This window comes from Adiantum capillus-veneris, chromosome 29 (genome assembly GCF_014529385.1).
Source record: "Adiantum capillus-veneris isolate H3 chromosome 29, ASM1452938v2, whole genome shotgun sequence".
Classification (NCBI taxonomy): Eukaryota; Viridiplantae; Streptophyta; class Polypodiopsida; order Polypodiales; family Pteridaceae; genus Adiantum; species Adiantum capillus-veneris.
In genome coordinates, this window is record NC_140959.1 from 10,815,164 (window position 1) to 10,838,945 (window position 23,782).

General features: G+C 44.3%; 1 protein-coding gene across 2 annotated transcripts in view; it reads right to left on the reverse strand.

Annotated features, from left to right (window-relative positions):
* The window catches only part of REV7 (DNA-binding HORMA family protein), a 50,442-nt gene extending 31,039 nt beyond the window's left edge, over positions 1-19,403 (reverse strand). The window contains exon 1 of one of the 2 annotated variants that reach the window (XM_086505625.1): positions 19,231-19,403. In XM_086505625.1, coding sequence (XP_086361751.1) covers positions 19,231-19,261 — 31 coding nt within the window. In that variant the 5' untranslated portion in view covers positions 19,262-19,403. The remainder of the gene's footprint in view (positions 1-19,230) is intronic. The other variant, XM_086505626.1, reaches the window with a different exon arrangement.
* Positions 19,404-23,782: the final 4,379 nt, after the last annotated feature.

The window sequence follows — 23,782 nt, forward strand, 5'->3', positions numbered from 1 at the left end:
TTTTATAGAAACCCTAATCTTTGGAAACCCTAATCCTAACTGCTGGCTGAAACCCTAAGTGGCTGAAAACCCTAATTTCTGGTGCCAGTGCCACGTGGCAGCAGTGTACGGAAGATCCCGGAAATTGCGGAGGCTGAAAAAAGCATGGAGCAACGCATCCTGGCTGCTTTTTGGCTACGCAAAGATTTGGAGAGAGAGAAAGAGAGTTGAATTGCTTTATTTTACTCTCATGGAGAGAGAGAGAGAGAGAGAGAGAGAGAGAGAGAGAGAGAGAGAGAAACTGCTTTTGATTTCAAGCTTTTGGGGCTCTGCTTTTGGGCATCCCTTGTAACCTTTAATTTAGTGGTTTAGGGCTCACTTCTCAGGGCATCTGGACGCAGAGTCTGAGAGTGAAACCCTAACCGCTCTCTTGTACTTTGATGATTGATTTAATACATAAAGAAATACCGAAAGGGGCGCCAGTCTTTGGGGCCAATATCTCTAGGCACGGAACTCCGCCGGGCCAATGCAAATCTATTGTGATCTGTGAATTGTTTTTTAGTGGTTATTTGGTGTTGTCGCGATTGATTCTTGACTTGGAGTGTCCAAGTCTGTTTTAGAGAGAGAGAGAGAGAGAGAGAGAGAGAGAGATCATTTCCAGCAACTCACAAGAAAATTCATTGTCTTCATAGCTAAAGACCTCTTCAATGTGTGTGTGTGTGTGTGTGTGTGTGTGTGTGTGTGTGTATAGTTCTTTTTGCTGTTAAAACATTACTTTCATGTCTCAAATATTGGGGCAATTTTGGAAAACTAATATGCAAAAGAAAGAGCTGAGATTATTGTCTATAGAGAAGCTGTGTACTCCAAGAAAACATGGGGGATTAGATATTCTTAATATCCATATCCATGTATTGACACAGAAATCGACTTTGCTGCTTCAGTTTATTCAGCAAAAGCAACCTTGAATACAGATGTTAGCGTCAATGTGCACGCATATGACGACACATAGTTTTGGAAATTGGCAAACTTTTGTTTGGGAGGAGGTTTTTGGACAATTTCACGGGCATATCCAAGGATGACTCTTTGCTTCGTCTCCTTTGGCAGATTGGAAAGAGGTTATTAAATATATTACTTGGCATGCAGAGATACTCCAACAGGTAAATCCTTGAGACTTGAAAGTATACATTGGAGTACCATTTTTTTCGGAAGCCCTGGCTGAAAAAGAACCCCGTAGAGCATAGTTCATTTCTCGGAAGAATGTAAGGACGATTGAGAACGTCGTCAATGATCAAGACCAGGTGCTTTCCTTTCCAAATGCTGTGAGCAAATATGGTCTTGGATTGCGCTATAGGTGCTTATGGCACACAATTCAAGAGATGTTATCTCCTCTTTCGTGAGTTCCCCCTCTTGTTCGAACTTCGGTGGTGGCTCCAGTATCTCCCAAGAGAAGATTAGGAAATGAGGGTTATTTTGTGGTTGTGTGTAAGGTGCAACGGAAGTGAATGTTGAACTTTGCTCAAGATGAGTGCTCCGAACTGTGCTCAAGGGTTCCTTTTACTTACGGAAGGGAGAGCCTTCCGTTCCTTTAGTGAGAGACTGCAATGGACGCAAACAAAGTGATGAACACTGTGAATGAAGGTGCTGAGACTGAGAGATAGAGAGAGAAGAATACGACACCAGAATGTTGTCAAAACCCTCCTCGAAGGCCCCACTCTCTATGGCGAGAGCGGTCTACTATTGATTGCACAAATTTCTACAATGCTTTGGACTTGCCGACGATGTCGACGACGATGAGGATGATGACGAGACGGGCTGAAATCTGAAAACGCTACTGGCTGAAATCTGCAAATCTTTATCTGCTGAATTCTGACTCTATGTCGATGACGACGATGCAACGACGACGCGCTGAAAACGCAGATACTGCCATCTGCATTTTCCGGGCTGAAACTGCAAACTTCGCTGGATCTAGGATCTGTTGCGGGAAGGTGAGATCTGCGAAGTTCGGGACTTGTTCTGCTATGTCTAAGTGCTGAAAATTGAAAACGCTCGTGCTTCTTGGTGTTTCGTCGCGGTGAATCTGCAAAATGCTGAATGGCTATGCTGATGCAAAAACGCTAGGACTGAATGTTGTCTTGCAATGGAAATCTGCTAACGCTAGGGCTGATCTACCATGCAAAAACGCCAAGGCTGGTTCTGTGTGAAAACGCTAGGCTTGCATCACGCAAAAACGCTAGGCCTTCAGTTGGGGGGGTCTTGCTTGAGAAGGTGTACTCAATAGATTACATGGATCCTCGTGCTTTAGCAAGATCAATTTGAAGAGTGGATATCATCAGATCCGAATCGCGCCGGAAGACGGCTAAAAGACAGCCTTTCGGACGACTTTTGGGTTATTTGAGTTTTTGGTGATGCCTTTTGGCTTAACCAATGCTCCTGTGACATTTAATCGGATGATGGACAGGATTTTTCGAGAGTATAGACTATTTGTAGGCACTTTCTTTGACGACATCATTGTTTTCTCCAAGGATGAGGCAGAACATAGAGATCATCTGCATGAAGTTAGAAGCTTCTTGGGATTGTGTTCGTACTACAGGCGGTTTATTCGAAAGTTTGCAGAGGTTGCTTCCCCTTTGCATATCTTGACACAGAAAGGAGTCCCTTTCTCGTGGGGACCCATAGAAGTGACTGCCTTTCAAACATTGAAAGAGAAATTGACTACGGGACCAGTTTTGACTTTGCTGGACTTGCAAAAGTCATTTGAAGTATATTGTGATGCTTGTGGTCATAGTCTGGGTGCGGTCTTAATGCAAGAAGGCCATGTCATTGCTTACGAGAGCCGATTGTTCTCAAGGCCAGAATTAACAGCACAGATTTATGAGAAGGAGCTTTTGGCGGTTATCCATGCTCTTACTCAGTGGCGGCATTACCTACTCGGAGCAGATTTTACTGTCTTTACAAACCATCAGAGTTTAAGCTACTTCTTGTCACAGAAACAGCTTTCGAAAAAGCAGATGCAGTGAGCGAACATCTTGTCACAATTTCACTTCCAGATTGTCCATGTTCAAGGACATAAGAATTTGGTGGCAGATGCTTTATCTCAGAAGCTATTGGTTCTGGCTGTTTCCATGATTCACCATAGGAGCTTCGAGGATATGGTCGACCGGTATGCCATAGATACGGATTTTGCAGACGTTTTCACACGGATACGGGATGGGAAGACAGTAGCGGGATATTCCATTCGGGATGGCTACTTGATGAGGAAAACCATGTTGTGCGTAGACCGAATGCCACTGTCCGCCTTTTACAGGTCACCGCGGCATTGCTACCACCTTGAAAGGGGTAGAGAGATACTTCTATTGGCCGAGACTCAAGAAGGATGTGGACGAGTTTGTGCGCAATTGCTTGGTATGCCAGAAGGTCAAGTTTGACAGGCATAAAGCACAGGGATTGTTACAGCCTTTGCCCATACCCACCCACCCTTGGGAAAGTATTGCAATGGATTTCATTTTTGATCTCCCAAGAACAGAGAGTGGTCATGATGGTATCTGGACTGTTATTGACAGATTTAGCAAGCAGGCTCATTTCATTCCAATGAAGAAAATAGTCAAGCCGGATCACTTAGCGAGACTGTTTGTGGCTCAGATTTTCAAATTACATGGCATGCCCGAGACGATTGTCTCCGACAGGGACTCAAGATTCACGAGTTTGTTTTGGAAGGCAATTTGGGAGAACATTGGCACGCGGTTGCAGCTCTCGTCATCTTTCCACCCGCAGCCTAACGGGCAATCTGAGATTGCCAATTCAGTGGTTTTAGATTTATTGAAGTCTTATATCTCGAATCAGAAGACTCAATGGGAAAAGTATCTACCTTTGGTGGAATTTGCCTACAACAACACGATACACTCTTCAACGGGGGCACCATTTGAGATTATTGAAGGTGCTGCAAAGGTTCCACCCTTCCTAAGCACAAAAGATAAGATTTTTGAAGCCGATGAGTACACGCACGACTTGGACACGGCTTTTGCCAAGGTCCGCGAGGATTTGCAAAAATTTCAGGAAAGACAGAAAAAGGCAGCGGATCACCATCGTCGCGATTTGAAATTGAAGGAGGATGATTGGGTGCTCTTACGTTTTGAAAAGGCACGCCTGAGAAAGAAGAAGGGAAAGGAGAGGCTTTTTCCAAAGCTTAGTATGCGATACTACGGACCTTTCCAGATGTCCGAAAAGATCAATGAAGTCTCCTTCCGACTGAAACTGCCTGACACTTAGAGGATTCACAATGCATTTCATGTGAGTCTCTTGGAACCTTTTAAAGGTGATGTGCCCGAAGATGGGGAGCCCGATGAGCAACTCGAAGTGGAGGAAAACGAGGCGATCCTTGTTCCTGAACAAATTTTGGCACATAAGGACAGAAAGATTAAGGGTAAAGTACGCAGGCGGTTCTTGGTTAAATTCAAGAACTATCCTGCATTGGATGCGAAGTGGATGGAGGAGGAGGACCTAGCAGATACTCCTCAAATTGTGAACCTTTACCTTGAAGCTTTTGGTTTAGCATAGACTACTCCAAATGGAACCCCGAATTCAGCTTGGCCGGAGATATGGTGCAGTGGGTTTCACAAAAGGGGAGTTACTCTTGTCAAAAGATGCCTTGATTTTCGAATACTAGAGTCACTAATGTCTCTCTAAGCTTCGGGGATACTAAGAGCTGACATATTATGCTATATGACTTTATAAAATGGAATTCCGGAAAATATGAAAATGATTTGTTCTTGACTTGTTTTTAAGTGCAAGAACCGATAGACGAAATGACTGCAGCATTTTGGTCTGAATGATCTCGAATAGACATGGTTGCAATAGGGGTTAGTCAATCGGTCATCTATGAGGTCCTGAGTGGATTTGGATGCGATTGCTAACTGCATTGCAGATAAATCATGGTCTAAGAACCGAATGAATGTTGAATGTGATTTGTCATGTGATGTCTTGTGATGTTAGGTGCAGCGGAATGATTGTTTGCGCTTTGCTCAAGATGAGTGCTCCGAACTGTGCTCAAGGTTCCTTTTACTTATGGAAGGGAGAGCCTTCCATTCTTAGTGGAAAGTGCTATGATCACAACAAAGTGAATGGACACTATGCGTGCAAGTGTATGAGACTGAGAGATACAGAGAGAAGAGAGATACGACACCAGAGACGATGTAAAACCCTCTTCCGAAGGCCCCACTCTCGTCGGCGAGAGTGGTCTACTTATGATTGCACAAAGTGGTACAATGACGATGCAATGGACTGATGCAATCTGGGACTATGCCGATGACGACGACGACTTTAGGGCTGAAATCTGTGGTCTTCTACCTGCTGAATTTCGGGTCTGTTTCTGTTGGCTGCGTTTTTATGGGCTGAAAATGGGGGAACTTCTGTAACCAATGGGGATGTATCTGCTACTATTCCATCTGCTGAAAACGCTGCCTTTCTGACGCGGCTAGGGCTGAAAAGCACTAACGCTGGGCTGCCTGTGTCCTTGGCAAAAACGCTAGCTTGATGAAGTCCAAAAACGCTGGTGGGCTGAAATGGAAAACGCTAGCCAGACTGGGACTTGATGGCGATCATGGGAATCTGCAAACGCTGGAATGTTGAGCGTGATGGCGATCATGCATAAGATGGAAACGCCATGGATCTGGGTACTGCTGCCGTAGCGGAAACTGTCAAGACAGAAAACGCTAGGGGTGCTGAGGGATTCCTGCTGAGAAGTTGCCTGTTGGGCGGGAAGCTCCTGCTGCCTCTTCTACCGGAAAGTGCTAACTTGGGTTTGCTTATATATTAACTTAGCAAAATTGCCCTACCTACTTTTGTTGGAAACTCACTTAAAAATAATAAGTGAAAATACCAAAAATAGAGAAAATAGGCTAAATGCACATAAAATTCCCCTGACTGCATCTGATGGATTCTGAAGGGAATACTGATGATCATGCTATGTGCAACCAGAGGATATGCATCTATGCTAAGTGATTGGGCATGCATGGCCTACGAATAGACTCACAAAAGTGCCAGATCACTGCTAATCTAGATTGACTGGACTGACTGAACCCTGATCATGCTGTAGCTTGTCCACGGACACATAGGTTTGGATGTGTCACATGACATTCCCTCCTTTTCAAAGTGAGGTACTGGTACCGAACTGTATGGCGTCGAGGGAGATCGCCAATAGCATCCCGAGTCCTGGAAGGGACTCTTCGCCGGCCCACTCTAATGTGTGGGTCGTGCGGTACTTGAACTTCATAAAGGTCTGCAATGCCTTCTTCTTTGGGCCGCGCCGAAAGCGACACAGAGTCTTTTGTGGCTCCTTCGATGCTTCAACTTCGTTGAGAGTCATGCTTCCTTCTTCTTTAAGAATCTCCATGGCTGAAAATTCCTGAAACCATTTCCAACACAAAACCATGAACATACCTATTCCATGTAAAGTGAGTGGAAAAAATCGTGTCTTCCCTAAAGACTGTGAATGCAATGTAGATGAACCAACAGACGGAGTGCCAAACCGTTCACCACACACACGAAAACAATGAGATCGAATCTTTCTCTTATGATCTAGAGCAATCAACTTTGGCAATTCACAACGGAAATGCCCATGCTTGGTGCTCATATTTTCATGTGCTCGTTTGGAAACTGTGTCATACCAAGGAAGAGACATAGAATGTGACTTCCTGACATACAGACTTTTCAACTTTTCATGAAAACGCCGCATACATTCGTGCTCATCCATGAGAGAAACATGCTCAACATACAATATGTCATGCTTAGGAAAAGGAATCACATAACGATGCTGACTAAAATACAAGAAAAAATTACGAATGAAACACTCGAACAATGCGTGTGTATCAATCATGCGAACACACAATACTTCCTGTGAGGGTTCTTTGGACCAAGGCTCGAGAGCCAAGATCGCTTCTTCGGGATCTGTGGACCTCGACTCGAAAGCCAAGATCGATTCTTGGTGATTGATCGAATCTACAATGAGGTTAGCTTCGCTAGAAAAAACATCAACTAACACATCCTTGTGAACAATCACATCTTCTTCATGCAACTCATCATGCTTGTGAGAAATCACATCTTGATCATGCAAATCATCATGCTTGTCATTGTCATGCAAATCATCATGCAAATCATTATCCTTCAAATCATTATCCTTCAAACCATCATGCTTCTCATAATCATGTAAATCATGTGTATTATGCTTTGGAGAAGAAGAGACTGAGAGAGTCTCCTTCTCCTGAATCCTTTCAATCTTGTCCTGCACATTAGCAATGAGAGATGGAGAATGAGCAATGTCCTCTCCATGAATGACAGTAGGAAAATCACTTTTGACATTGAGAGTTAAAGTGTTAGCCTCAAAATCAATGAGAGCGTTAGTCTCACGAAACCATCGAATGCCCAAAATCATATCACATCTTGAGAGAGGAGAAACAACAAATCTTCTAGTGAAGGCAGTCTGTTGAATTGCAAACAACACATCAAGGCACTCCTCCGTGATGAGAGCGTCCATACCGGGACGAAAGCCAGAGACCTCGATAGGAGATCTCGGACTAACTTCGAGGCGGGCTCTTTCAACAAGAGAGAAACTAATCACATTATGCATACTACCTGGGTCAAACAATATGACAAAACGGTGTCCCGACGTACAACCATAACATTTAATGAGAGATTCATCAATGGGAGGGTCCTGAGAAACTTGGAGCACACTCGTGTTATCATTCATTCCATTGACAGAGGAAGTGGGTGCTATGGGTTCTTTAGATTCATTCGATTCAAGCTTAGGACATGTTCTGTTTATGTGACCCTTAATGTGACAATGAACAACGACCTTCCTTAGAATAAGTGCTTTGTTCTTCCGACGTGATGTATCCTCCTACAATTCCTTGTGCTACCTTTTCATTTGGAGTAAGCTTAGGTTTAGCAATTGTGTTAGCCTTACCCTTAGATTCATTGGAAGAATTCTTTGATGAGAGACTGTTGGAAGATTGGTTAGAAGAGTTATCATTCTTACCATTCTTACCGTTCCTACCGTTCGGAGGGTTCTGAGAAGTCTGCGAGGTACTTGTGGAAGTCTTGTTCTCCTTAGGCAGGTTCGTACCAATTTTAAAATATGTCGGCCGTCCACTTAATAAGTGGGCAGCCACTTAGAAAATAAAGCAACAAAACCAGCTAGCGAATTCTCTCTCCCAATTTTCCGGTAGAATAGAAAAAAAAAACGGAAAAAAACAAATTTGGAAAAAAAAAACGGTCACGATCTCTACGCGAGCAACTATTTGTGTCGTGGCCAAGGAGCTATAAAAGCACCACATGCCCTCACTGAAAGGAGGTTGCCAGCACCAACAAGAGAAGACTCTGCCGCCAGAAGACGCAAGAGATCGCGAGACTAAGAAGCACGGAAGTCGCTTTTCCCACGCAAGAGCGACAGGTATCTATTGTAGTTTCGCCATGCGAATTGTTGTCGTGTGTTTGCGTGTACTTCATCGCGAAGGAAAAGCGAGAAGGCTTCGGCCTACGCTTGGGAATTCCGAAAACAGAATTCGGAAATTGTCTACGGAGTCTCAACTCCGAGTACAGACGGAAAAAGGATTGAGAGCTTGTCTCTCGGATTTCCCTTAAGGGAAGGAACGACCATCGAGTCAGAGATTTAGAACAGAGGGGTTTTCTCCGGTTCTTGTGCTTGTAAAAAGATTCTCCCTGATAAAGAATTCTCTTTAAGGGGAGGGACCAGCCCATCTTCTGGTCCCCAGTACTGTGTCGATCTTCTCTCTCTCTCTCTCTCTCTCTCTCTCTCTCTCTCTATATATATATATATATATATATATATATATATATATATATATATATATATATATATATATATATATATATATATATGTATATATATATATATATATATATCCTTTGGCTTCAATATTAAGAGATAAATTCTATTTATTTGAGTATATTTTATGTTGTTATGCGCTCCCGTTTGTGACACCTTGAGCTTGTCTTGGAAATCAGCCCAATTGAAGGAAAGAGGCGTGAAATCGTCGGCTGCCTCTAGGTGCGCGGCTAGCTGTGCCTCTTGCCATGCGTGGTACCAATTAATGGTATCACCGGCAAGGCCGTCAAAACTTTGCTATTTCCTGTTTTCTTAGTTGTGGCAAAATAAGCATTAAATTGATGGAACCAAGAATGAATAACCGTAGCATCCATCTTACCGTCATACTTACTGAAAGTCAACTTCTCTGTGACTTGGTGGTTGGAATCCGCGTCGTGGCTTGCACCACTGGAGGAACTCCCACGATCTTTGGGTGGTTCGGTCTTTGGGGCTAGCGCTTGTCGAAGCAATTCTTGAGTGCGTAGCTCTCGTTGAGCTTCTACGATCGGCCTCCAAAGCCGCGTTTCTTGCCGCCTCGTCCGCCTTTCTTAGTTGTTTCTGTTCTTTGCGTTCGTTGCGCTCTCGTTCTAAAGCAAGGCGATTGTCTTCTTGTTTTGCAGCAAGTTTGGCGTTTCTTTCGTCGCACTCACGGTCCTGAGCAAGGCGATTTGCTTCTTGTCTATCCATCATGGCCATCATCTGCTTGACCATTGCCTCCATAAGGTTTGGTGCACTTGGTGGCGTAGATGGCGAAGGGGGAGGGTTGAAGAAATCATCTCCTGGTGGGGAAGAGTCTTCGTCGCCTCTCTCATGCTCATCACCTGTACGCGAAGTATCCATTCCGCTTCCGGTGACGACCATGCACTATGATCTTGGGTTCTTAAGTTCGCGAGGAACTTGGGTTCTTGAGGATCTTGAGGTTCTTGATTCTTGAGGGTCTTGGGTTCTTGAGGTTCTTGAGGTTTCGCTTGCAAATCGCGTTGGAGAAGGATCTCCTCTTCACCCGAGTTCTACTCCTTTCTGCGGGCGCACCCCTTGGCGGCCTTGCGCTCACACCAAGGTTGCTTTTCCCACCTCACGTCGATTGGCCGGCCGCTAAGTGCACGGTCCGCTCTCAATGAGTGAAAAGAGACACAAGGGGAGGCTAGACAAGCCCTTCTTTCTTGGAATTCCTGTCACTCTTCAACAAAACACGATTAGGAATCGACAGGCCCAAGCGAACTTGGGTTCGTGCGACCTCAACAAGCGAAAAAAATTCTTGTGGTTCTTGTGGTTCTTTTTTTGAGTGATACAGAACACTGCCAAAGCTCTGATACCAATGTTAGGTGCAACGGAATGATTGTTTGCGCTTTGCTCAGGATAAGTGCTCCGAACTGTGCTCAAGGTTCCTTTTACTTATGGAAGGGAGAGCCTTCCGTTCTTAGTGGAAAGTGCTATGATCACAACAAAGTGAATGGACACTATGCGTGCAAGTGTATGAGACTGAGAGATAGAGAGAGAAGAGAGATACGACACCAGAGACGTTGTAAAACCCTCCTCCGAAGGCCCCATTCTCGTCGGCGAGAGTGGTCTACTTATGATTGCACAAAGTGGTACAATGAGAATGCAATGGACTGATGCAATCTGGGACTATGCCGATGACGACGACGACTTTAGGGCTAAACTCTGTGGTCTTCTATCTGCTGAATTTCGGGACTGTTTCGGTGGCTGAAAATGACTGTCTTGGCTGCGTTTTTATGGGCTGAAAATGGGGGAACCTCTGCAACCAATGGGGATGTATCTGCTACTATTCCATCTGCTGAAAACGCTGCCTTTCTGAAGCGGCTAGGGCTGAAAAGCACTAACGCTGGGCTGCCTGTGTCCTTGGCAAAAACGCTAGCTTGATGAAGTCCAAAAACGCTGGTGGGCTGAAATGGAAACGCTAGCCAGACTAGGACTTGATGGCGATCATGGGAATTTGCAAACGCTGGAATGCTGAGGGAGATGGTGCATAGGATGGAAACGCCATGGATCTAGGTACTGCTGCCGTAGCGGAAACTATCAAGACAAAAAACGCTAGGGGTGCTGAGGGGTTCCTGCTGAGAAGTTGCCTGTGGAGCGGGAGCTCCTGCTGCCTCTTCTGCCAGAAAGTGCTAACTTGGGTTTGTTTATATATTAACTTATACCCTAGCAAAATTAGTGAAAATACCAAAAATAGGGAAAATAGACTAAATGCACTGGAAAATTCCCCTAACTGAATCTAATGGATTCTGAAGGGAATACTGATGATCATGCTATGTGCAACCAGAGGATATGCATCTATGTTAAGAGGATATGCATCTATGTTAAGTGACTGGGCATGCACGGCCTACGAATAGACTCACAAAAGTGCCAGATCACTGCTAATCTAGACTGACTGGACTGACTGAACCCTGATCATGCTGTAGCTTGTCCACGGACACATAGGGTTGGATGTGTCACGTGACAAGTGATGTCCTGTGATGTCGTGTGATGTGACTGTCGATTGGTACATGTGCTAGATGTGTGTTCCTAGTGCGTCGGTACTAACAGTCAATGTCTGCTAAGGCAGTTTATGGCTTCTGTCTGTTTTGTAGGCGTAATCAAGGGCGATTACAATGCTTTCAAGAGGGGGGTATGTCACAAAATGTGATGACGTGGCTGCCCATGTGTACACACACACCTTGCACAAGCCGGGGAAATGCAGACAGGCTGAAAAGCTGACGTGGCAGCTTCCGTATTTTGTGGCGTAACTCCCGGGCTGACACGTGGCAGCTATATGGACTTCCGCGTTTTGCGGCAACAGGAAAAAGTAGCGCAGCTTTTGGGCATTGCTTTCTACGCAATGTAGCATGGGAGAGAGAGAGAGAGAGAGAGAGAGAGAGAGAGAGAGAGAGAGAGAGAGAGAGAGAGCTCTTTGCTTTATTGCTTTTGGCTCAAGAGAGAGCTTGTGAGAGAGAGAGAATCTTTTAAAAATTAAGTGCTTTATTTTTACAAGCCTTGAGAGAGGAAGCCTTGCTTTATTTCTAAAGGCTTTTGATTTTCAGCTTTTGGGCTCTGCTTTTTAGTATCCCTTTGTAAACTTTAAATACGCGGGCAGGGCCTCATAACTCAGGGCATTTGGACGCAGAGTCCGAGTGTGAGCGCCTACCTGCACTCTTGTACTTTGAACACAGATTAATACAAAAAGAAATACCGAAAGGGGCGCCAGTCTTTGGGGCCAATATCTCTAGGCACGGAACTCCGCCGGGCCAATATAGAATCAATTGTGAACTGTGAACTGTTTTGAAGTGATCTTTTGTGGTGTCGCGGTAGATTCTCGACTTGGAGTGTCCAAGTCTGTTATGCAGAAGGACACTTATTGAACAGTGAACAAAACATCAAGGCACTCTTCCGCGATGAGAGAGTCCATACCGGGAGAGAAGCCAGACACCTCGAAAGGAGATGTCTTGCGAACTTTTAAGCGGGCTCTTTCAACAAGAGAGTCACTAACCAAATCATGCATATTGCTTAGTTCATACAATATGACAAAACACTGACCCTTCACATGACCATAACACTTAATGAGAGACTCATCAATGGGAGGATCATGAGAGATTTGGGTCACACTCGTGTTCTCATTTATTGCATTGACAGAGGAAGTGGGTTCTGTGGGTTCTGTGGGTTCTTTAGATTCATTCGATTCAAGCTTAGGATATGTTCTTTTTATGTGACCCTTAATGTGACAATGAAAACAACGACCTTCCTTAGTATAAGTGCTTTTCTCTTCCAACGTGATCTATCCTCCTAAAATTCGTTGTTCTACCTTTTCATCTGGAGTGAGCTTAGGTTTAGCAATTGTGTTAGCCTTACCCTTAGGTTCATTTGGAGAGTTCTTTTCTGAGAAATTATTGGAAGATTGGTTAGAAGAGTTAACGTTCTTACCATTCTTACCGTTCTTACCGTTTTGAGGATTTTGAGAAGTCTGAGAGGTACTTGTTGAAGTCTTGTTTTCCTTTGGCTTGCCCTTGTTATGCTTCATCACTTAGGAGAGAGCAATTACTACCGCCTTGTTGAGATCCGCGGGGTCGAAGACTTCTACATTAAACTTGATGTATTCGTCCAACCCAAAAAGGAAAGCCTCTTTGCGCTCATCATCCAATTTGCGTAATTGGGACCTGGGTGCCGAGCTGCAAAACACAGTTAGAAATAGACATGACTGGCATACCATTCTGCTTAAGATTGCGCCAATCCTCTTTCAATCTCGCTAGGTACTGTGGTGCCATAAACCGCGCCTTGAACTTGTCTTGGAAGTCGGCCCAATTGAAGGAAAGGGGCTCGCCATCCTCGGCTTCCTCTAGGTGCGCGGTCAGCTGTGCCTCTTGCCATGCGTGGTATCAATCAATGGCATCACCGGCAAGGTACATAGCTGCCGTCAAAACCTTGCTATTCTCTATCTTCTTAGTTGTCGCAAAATAAGCATTAAATTGATGCAACCAAGAATGAATAACACTAGCATCCATCTTACCATCATACTTACTAAACGTGATCTTCTTTGTGACGGGGTTATTGGAGTCCGAATCTCGGCGTGAGCCACTTGATGAACCACCAACATCTTTGTCCAGCGAGGGTCTCGAGGTGAGAGCCTGTCGGACCAACTCTTGCATGCGTAGGTCACTCATCACGATCTGCCTCCAAGGCCGCTCGTCTTTCTTCGGCTGCCTCCTTTCTTTGTGCTTTTCTTTCTTTTCTTTCTTCGGCCGCCAAGCGTGCTTTGCGAGCCAAGGTTTCTTGTTTGTTTTGGTGTTCACGCTCCATGGCTTCCTATCGTTCTGCTTTTCTTTCTAATTGTGCCATCGCAACGCGAGTCGCTTCTTGTTGTTGTGCCATCATATCCATCATCGACTTGACCGAAACCTCCATAGGATTTGGTGCAAACCGTGGCGTAGATGGGGAAGGGGAAGGATCAGAAAAACCTCCTAGTGGGGAAAATTCTTCTTCACCTTCTTCATGCCCACCACCTTCATGCAAAGTATCCATTCCGCTTCAAGTGATGACCATACACTGAGATCTTTGGTTCTTAAGTTCACGAGGAAATTGGGTTCTTGTGGGTCTTGGTTCTTGGGTTCTTGAGGTTCTTGAGTTCTTGAGGTTCTTGAGGTTCTTTTGTAGCTTGCAATCTGTGTTAGAGAAGGATCTTCTCTTCACCCGAGCTCTTCTCTTTCCCGCGGGTGCACCCCTTGGCGGCCTTGCGCTCACACCAAGGTTGTTTTTTTCCACCTCATGTCGATTGGCCGGCTGCTAAGTGCACGCTCCCCTCCCAATGAGTGAAAAGAGGCACAAGGGGAGGTTGGACAAGCCCTTCTTTCTTGGGTTTCCTGTCACTCTTCAAAAACACGATTAGGAATCGACACGCCCAAGAGGACTTGGGTTACGTGCGACCGCAACAAGCAAAAATATATATATATATGTGGTTCTTATGGTTCTGTCCTTGAGTGATACAGAACACTGTCAAAGCTCTGATACCAATGTAAGGTGCAGTGGAAGTCAATGTTCAACTTTGCTCAAGATGAGTGCTCCGAACTGTGCTCAAGGGTTCCTTTTACTTACGAAAGGGAGAGCCTTCCGTTCCTTTAGTGAAAGAGTGCAATGGACACAAACAAAGTCATGAACACTGTGAATGAAGGTGCTGAGACTTAGAGATAGAGAGAAAAGAATACGACACCAGAATGTTGTCAAAACCCTCCTCCGCAGGCCCCACTCTCTATGGCGAGAGCGATCTACTATTGATTACACAAATCTCTACAATGCTTTGGACTTTCGCGATGTCGACGACGATGAGACGGGCTAAAAACTGAAAACGCTATGGGCTGAAATCTACAAATCTTTATCTGTTGAATTCTGACTCTATGTCAATGACAACAGCGATGATGACAATGCAACGACGACGCGCTGAAAACGCAGATGCTGAAATCTGCGTTTTCCGGGCTGAAAACTGCAAACTTCGCTGGATCTAACCGTGCGACGAGGATCTGCTACGGGAAGGTGAGATCTGCGACATTCGGGACTTGTTCTGCTATGTCTAAGTGCTGAAAACTGAAAACACTGGTGCTTCTTGGTGTTCCGTCGCGGTGAATCTGCAAAACGCTGAATGGCTATGCTGATGCAAAAATGCTAGGGCTGAATGTTGTCTTGCGGTGGAAATCTGCTAACGCCAGGACTGATCTGCTGTGTCTTGTTGTCGCCGAGGCTAATCTGCCATGCAAAAACGCCAGGGCTGGTTTTGTGTGAAAACGCTAGGCTTGCATCATGCAAAAACACTAGGTCTTCAGTTTGGGGGGTCTTGCTTGAGAAGGTGCATTGTGGATGTCCGGTCCCTGCTGCCTATCACGAGTCTGTGGCAACTTTACTTGTTGATTTCTTTTTGGGGGAATTTTATTTGACTTGTTTTAAAGCACCCCTCTGGAAATGCCAATGCCCGAGGTGCACGGTGTGAGGCGGACAGTGAGAGTCTAGGCCGGACGGCCAGTGAGCATTGAAGTTGGGCAAATGGACTAAGGTTAGCCACGGTGGGGCTACGAGTGTAAATCACCTGATAGCTTGCCGACATTGCATTTTTTTTATGTGGTTCCAGTGGTGATTGATGGTCAGACGACCCATGTGAGTGCCATGGAAGCATCTCCTAAAATTTAGGAAACTGCTATTTTTGGACCAGAAAAAGTATTTGCGTCATTAGCTCTGGAATGTCAAGGGGAACATTTTATTACTCTGCCACGAAGTCAACTGGACAACCGGTCGGGACATTTTTAGGCGGCAACCCCGAAACGGGAAAATACGTGTATTTGTGCCAAGTGGCACATTTCTGTGCACTTTCCTCATGCAAGAGAAGGTAGCGCTGAATTTATAGCTGGGAGGCTCATTTTTGAAGTCTCTCTCACAGGTTAAGAGCTATGGAGTGCTTCCTTTCCCTCTTATGTACAGTGCGGTGCCAGGAGTGATGCCCTGCACGCTACGCACTGCTCTCTCTCTCCCCTACGAGCAGTTATGTTATGCCCCTCAAGTGGGCTTCTCATTTGACCAATGTACAGTTGTGTGGGTTAATGCGCGATTGCCGAGGCAAGAGCCTCTTGCACAAGTACTGGATTAGCTAGTGGCTAATCCCCCGCAGGTACAGGTGAATTCGGAGAGGTTTCACGTGCGAAATCTCGTCCGATTCAAAGGGCAAGTAGCCCTATAGGTGCGGGAGCTCGAGGACTTGCTACGGATGCGACCAGCATGCGAAACGGAGCTTGAAACAGGGAATTACAGCCTGCTGTGTATTTTTGCAGGTTTAGGGTTTTGGCCCTAAACGGTCTATAATACCCCCAGGAGGTTCGGGGACGCGAAGGGACCACTATAGAGGTGATTTGGCGCATTTTCGGGGCAGAAAACAGAGAATTCAACGTGCTGCAGATTCTCGCTAGGTTTTGCAAATTGCGTGGGGATACTGACTGTGAAGTGACCTAGTACAGTTACGCTGCCAAAATCGGGCCAGAACAGATGAAATTCAGCCTAGATTGTGCGGGGCGGCTTATAGGAAATCACAGGTTTTATTCCCTCTGTTAAAGAATAAAGAAATACCGAAAGAGACGCCAACCTCTCGGGCCTACAGGTGTCGCAGTCTGCTTGGGAGCATTCTAGCTTCCTGGCCGTGCTTTTGTTTTGAAGTGTAATTCCAGTCTCAGTTATAGGTTCCTTTTAAGTCATTGCTTTGTGTCGTAAAGTCAAGTGTTAAAGAATCGGGTGAAAGCTAATGTCTACCGCCCTATGGGCCAGTTTCACTGCCTCTTCTGCAAGAAAGTGCTAGCACTAGGTTTGCTTATATACTTGGCTAGTCAAATTGCCCTACCCAGTTCCCAGCAAAAGTCACTTAAAAATAATAAGTGATAAATGTCAAAAATAGGGAAAATAGGTCTATGCACTGTAGAAATGCTCCTAATGGGTTTTGACTGAAATCTGATGATCATGTTGTGTGCAACCAAAGGATATGCATCTAATCTAAGTGTCTGGACATGCACGGTCTGCGAACAAACTCACAAAAGTGTCAAATCACTTCCTATTCTAGATTGACTGAACTGAACCCATGTCATGAAGTAGCTTGTCCACGTACACATAGGGTTAGATATGCTCGTAACACTGTGCCAGGTCGTATCTGAGGTCGACTTACCTGTGCACTCCACGGTGTTGCTCACCCGGTAGGCTGGCATGAGACGGGACCCCGTTCTTAGGGTTTCTATGGGTCAAAGTCTCGAGTGCTCTGCAATTCTGGTACTAAATATGTGTGTCAGGTCACTTTCAGTGAGTTCACATATTTATAGCCATTTATCAAGATCGTAGGTTTTTGCAATAGGTAGGGAAAATCTGGGATTTGCCTATATATGCAATCCCTCCCCTTGTACTTTTGGCATGTGTTGTGATCATTGCAGAGCTTCAGCATTTGAGCACACTCTCTCTATAGCGTTTTCTCTATGTGCGGCCTCGCCCTCTCTCTAGCGTTTCTAACCACCATCTCTCTCTCTCTCTCTCTCTCTCTCTCTCTCTCTCTCTCTCTCTCTCTCTCTCTCTCTCTCTCTCTCTCTCGTGTTTTCTCCAGCGATCTCTCCCTTGCTAGGGGTCTCTCCCCCTTGCCGTGTGCACACCCTCTCGATGTGGCATTGTCTGCGGTGGGTTCCCGTGCCCGTTCAGTGGGCGGTATGCGCTAGGAGCTTGACAACGAGGAGATCCATCGCGATAGATCCGAGATCTATTGGCTACCCGGTACGGAGAGGAGGGTGGGGTGACCAAGTCTGTAGCAACGGTATCAGAGCACAGCCGATTTCTCTTCTACCAGGAAATCCGATCCTCTTACCGCGACACTCATGGATTCAAACAATGAATCCCGCAAGAATCAGACGAACCCACCTGACAACTCCGGATCGGATGGAAGTACAGAAAATTCAAATGGACAATCGGAACAAGAGTACGGGCCTCCACGGCCTACGGAGTACCAATTGATGGAGATGCAGTGTCAACAGCACATTGATGATTGTGCAAAGCAAATGCTCCAGTTTCCAAAGGATCCCCAGTATGCCAAATTTTTGACCCGGCATCTGATCGTTGAAGTGCATACCCAATGGCAGAAAGCCATATTTTTCCCACTAAAGTCAGCCCTCAAGAAAACTCTTGTCCCATAGATGTTTATGAACTTGACGATGTTGTCGAAAGACAAGTCAACCAACTTTTGGGGGTGAAGAAGCAACTGAAGAAACACAACAAGGGAACTGACTACCCTGGTTAATTGGACCGTCAATCTTCTTGTGTGAATACAAGAAAACAAAAGAAGCATGTACGCTTCGAAGGATTTTTCAGTTCGTCATCTTCTTCTGACAGCTCGGACAGCTCATCCTCTTCTGATTCGAGTGATGAAGACAGAAAGGGCAAGAAACGACGACAGAACCAGAGATAGGGAAGAGCAAGAAGATGGCCAAGAAAAGTAGATCCCGACATTTTTCTGATTGTTTTGATGAGGATTCATCCTCTTCTGAGAGTTCGGATTCCAATGACTATATGTTTTATTCAAAGAGGAAGCACTTTTACAAAGCCAACCAATATGATTTTCTCGAGGATAAGGGAAAGAAGATAAAGGAATTCAAGAAGGGTGAACAAACAGTAAAGTTTGATACCTTCTCAAGTTTTCGAGATGCGCACAATGCCCTCGCTTTTATTCAACAGTTTGACACAATTTTTTTTTAGGCCGCTATACATAGCACTCTAAGATTAGAAGGGTAGCATCCTATTTGAAAGGAGCAGTGACATGGTGGTCCACTCTTCAATTAAGAAAGGAATTAAGAGACTCTTTATTTCTTCATGGCTCACTCAAGAGTACGAACGAGACGTGATTACTGCCTGGAATCATCTTCGGATGGTCAAGGGTGAAACTTTGGATACTTATTGTAAAAGATTTTGGGATGTTTTTCTACCTGCTTCATCCTTTAAGAAGATCAATTTCAAGCAGCAAATCAAGCGATTCTGCTGTAGATTGTCCAAAGAGTAAAAGAAATTCTAAGCAATGAACACCACGCTGAAATTGAAATAGTCAGCCCAGAAGCTATATGCCAACATTTGACCAACCTATGATAAGATATAACTATAGCTTATATTGTAGATTCAATGTTTACTTGTGAGCCTAACGTGCATTCAATGTTTTCATAACGTACATGCTCAGGCATGCAGACTTGCAAGAGTTGTTTATTAAATCGAAGAGTTGGCATACGCCCTAAGTATTCCTCTGCACATACTTTGCTTCCAAAAACCCTTCTCTGATGCTAAATAGCTCGAAAGCCCATATCACAGCGAGAGAGAGAGAGAGAGAGAGAGACCTGCATGTGGCCGCTGCTTGTTGCGGTCCATCAATAGACCTTTGCACGTAGCCAACGCTACTCTTCACAACTCTCGTCTCTCTCTCTCTCTCTCGCTCTCTCTCTCTCTAAAACCAGCAATTTTTGAGGATCTTTGGGGATGGTTCCTACGACGTAAAAATCTGTGCGCTATGCCCACACACAGAGAGAGAGAGAGAGAGAGAGAACACTCTTTTTTGTTTCTTGGGAAAATTACCAAAATACACTAAAACCCCTCTGATGTGTGGAAATTCTCAAACTTCCCCTCAAATTTTAAAATTTATGTCATAAATTCCCAAAATGCCCCTCAAATTTTTCAAAATTCCCAAAATACCCCTGGTTGTGAGATTAAATTTCTCGAAAGATTAAAAAAATTGTAGCTTCTCATAAGAAGATTGATTGTCTATCAACACAAGATCCTAAAACTAGAATTTGAGTTGGTTACGTAGGCTTTGGAGACGAATTGCTTCATTACTTTTAGACATAATTGCCTTTTTTTTTGCAAGATAATTTGTGACAAATTACATGCTAAGCACTCAAAACCAGATCTCAATTGTCAAAAAAGAGTAAAGATTAGAAAATCTTAAACAATCTGTTGGAATTAGAGTTGCAGGGAAACACACGCAGCTTGGAGAAGACGAAGGAAGCTCAAGGCACACAATAGAGAGTGTATTACTTAGTGTGCAATGGAAAGATAGATAGCCCTATAGTGATGGGCGTATATACAATGCACGGGGGGAAAAACCTCCTAAAGAGGGAAAAATGCCCCAGCGTTCCTAGTGTGTTCACACACATCACTACCACATGTATATGGTAACAAATCCCCCCTGGAGTGATGCGGTGAACGAGAGGTCCGCCGTAGGTTACAACGTCAGTCGTAGGTGATAGGGTGTCCGTGAGCCGTGAGGGTTAACATGCCCCCCTTCCTGATGTAGATTCCGTCCTCGAAAGCTATTGAGTTGAAGCTCGTTCGTCGAGGTGGAAGAGCATTTGAGATGAATGTCCTTAGCCTTCTTCAGTCACTGCAAAATCAAACAACATTGGCACAGTAATTGCATTCTCATAAGCGATTAACAAGCATATGCAGTTTTAGGCAGACAAATTGATTGGTAACAGAATTTTAAACAATTTGTCAACAATAAACATTAAATTGCAATATAATCAAATGCATAAACAGATGTAAAGGTAAAAAATTAAACAAGTCTGGGGTCGCTAATTTAACGGTCGAAAGGCACTAGAGATCGACTATTTATACAATGGGTAAGCTTCTTAATTTTCTCTGGTCAATTAAGTTGTTTAATCGCGAGAGCCAAGTATTTCATGTTCGAGGGCTGACTAGAGGCTATACCTAAAAGACCTTGTAGTTAAGCTACGATAAAAGGAATTTCTCATGAAATCATCGCCTGACTGATTACTTTTTCTTTGACCCCCCAAAGTCTTTTCACAGTGATTCAATTTTGATGTGTGTGCTTATTTTGTATGCCTTAAGTTTTTTGCTTTTCAAGGAAAAGCGTCCACACTGGGAACCTCTAGGGCTCTAGTACCATAGGCGATACATGTGAGTGAAGTACCCAATCAAGCTGAGATTTCTCTTTCAGCTTAAGATTTTACATTGTGGCACTTTGATTTTTTGTTTGTTCGTTTTCAACATTTTAATTTTGTAACTTTGGGGGGTCATATAACACTGTTACCCTCCCCAGGCTCATCACATTAGGAAACTCCCTTTATAATACTTAAGCTAAAGGTCAATAGGGTCAAGTACATTTCACACAATGCTGCCTAAATCGGATTAAGAACCTAAGTAACCATTGATTATTAGGAAGGCATTCCCCATGGTATTAAGAGAAGATCTCTAACACCTAGCTTGGTCAAACTAGCTTAGTCGGACTGCTTGATTTTTAAATCTAGACAAGTGATTATGACAAAAAAATTACATTAAATTAAATGTTTGATACTAAGCAAATGCGATGAATATTATGATACCAATCACAATCAAAGCAGACAAACATGGATGCAAAAAGATAAGGGGCAATGCGAATGGACAAGAAACACCTGTTTGTGTTGATGGTCGTGCTTGATTTGAAGTGTGAATGAGAGAAAGATCCCATGAAGGTCCAAATTCTAACAACAGCAACACGTTCCTGTACACACTAAGAAACACAAAGAATACCTCTAGGAGGCACATCAGTGGGAAAAAGGAACTTTGCTAATCACTCAACTCTAAAACAGAAACACTCCTATCGTACTAATTCTACCTACCCTCCATCACTCGAGTGATGAGGATCAAAGGTGTTTTATGGCATAGGTTTCTGTTTCAGTGTACCTGATGTGAATGTGTAGGCTGGGTCAATGTTTTGACTTTTATTGTGTATACTCGTTTGCTAATTGCTCTTGCTCTTTATTTTTTTATTTTTTTTGTGAGTATAAGGCTTTATATATATACATTCCCTAAGATTGGTGATTGAGAGGTCAGGGAAACAAGGTTGAGAGGGGAGTGAGTGAATGATGACTATCAGCAAACATTCCCCCCTTCCTTGGGTAGATCATATTGTTTGAAATGTGCTCGTCACCCTTTGAAACCAATTGTTCCAGTCGATAATAGGTGAGGATTTTTGCCAGTAGTTTTCTATTACCTTAGGTGCCTCATCGAGTTGCAAGGGTGGTAAGGTACTCTCCCAGGATCGAACTTGAAGTGGTTCATCAGGTGATTCTTGAACACTGGGAGGTGTGGATTCCTTTGTAGCTTTATGGAGGTCCACTATTGTAGGTCGACGATGTGGAGAAGCTTTTACCTCTATGGATGCATTACATGAGAAGCTAGAAGCTTCATGGGACTCCCCCCTTGTTGAGCTAGGTGGAACAAATCGTTCTTTCTTTGGTACCCAAACTAGCTCTGGAGCAGGTGTGTAGCATTCTGTGATTTTTTTCTTTCCGCGATTGTCGATTTGTTTTGGAGCTACAGGAGTGGGTTCATATGGATCAGGTGACAGGTAAGAACACAATCTACGTTTTGGCATCCAAATTTGATCCTTTCCTCGATAGTAGCCTTGGGCTTCCAATAATCGTTTAGGGATCCAATGCCACGTTCTCTTACATTTCTTGGGGCGAGTGGTACAAGGCTTCTGTTTTTTAGTACTAGCCATGGTCGCTTCTTTTTTAGGGACCCCAGTGTCGTTCATATATACGAGGTCGTCACCAGTCCCTATGTTGGTCTTTGAACTGGGGTCTGACTTCGCTGCTTTTTGCGATCTCTTTCTTCGTGTTTTCTTCTTTTTTTGAGATTGGGCAATTGATGCCGTGTCTCTTTCCTCAAGAATATAATTTTGTTTTTGGAGCATCGATCGTGTGAGTACATTTACTGGTACCACGGGTGTACTTGGTGATGGCTCCTCGGTAACTTCAATCAAGTTTAATGGCGTGATCTTCGGTGCATTTGGATTATTTGGACATTGGGCAATCAAATGATCTATGCCACATCGATTACACATGAGTATCGGCATTTTAGACATGCTCGCTTGATTGGTTTGCATAAGTGTGGCGTTCTTTTGTAGCCTAATAGGACACTCGGCTACACGATGTGGACCTCCACACTCATAGCATTGAAGAGGTGGTCTCTTAGTAGTGTAGTTGATATTTTGGCCTCTTGCCGCAAGAGCAGCTACTTGATATACAGGTTTGACTTGTCCCCAATAGTCCTCCATGTAGTATTGTGGACTTTCTTCAAGCGCATCCATCCCATAGGCGATATTAGGATCTATACCTTCCTCATAGCCTTCCAAACAAGAAATAGATGACTCACAACCCACTTGATTCACAGAAGTGATTCTCGGATGTGGTGGTTCCGGTCCTAGCACTGAAGGTGGTAAGGGTGTTGTTTGAACAACATTTTGGGCCCTAGGGACCATATGTTGTGATGTTTGTTCAAGAGGTGGGGCCGGCATCAATGCAGGCACTCGAGGTGTGTCTGTCCATGCTAAGGTTGGTCTATTGGCCATCGCGCGCTTAAATACTATGCAATCCTTAGCTTGATGACCATACCTTCCACATGCATTGCAGTTCCCATTGAATTTTACTCTAAAAGTAGGGCATTCACTGGTACTATGCGGTCCATAGCATACTGAGCACCATTGTTGCTCCCTTCTTGGATACATATGATTGTTTTTCGGAGCACGATTGTCTCTAAGACTCTCTTGAATAGCCTTGGTGAGATCTGCTAAAGTCATCTCAGATATCTTTGGCTCCTCAGCAATAGGCTTTAGGGTCATTGGTTGATGCCCCGATGCTTGTGAGCTAATAGATTTAGGCTCAACAGACACTCTTTCTCCTTGAATCATTAAATTATCCTCCAATTGGATCGCATTGGTGGTGACTGCTTCCCAAGTGGTGATACCTCTAATGACTAGGCCATTGTAGATATCCTCATGTCGTAATCCCCTAATGAATCTATCCAGCAATTGGTTATTGTTGAAGTGCTCATTTGGATTACAACAAGAATTCAAATGCTTCAAGCGACTTATAAAGTCTCTCACCGACT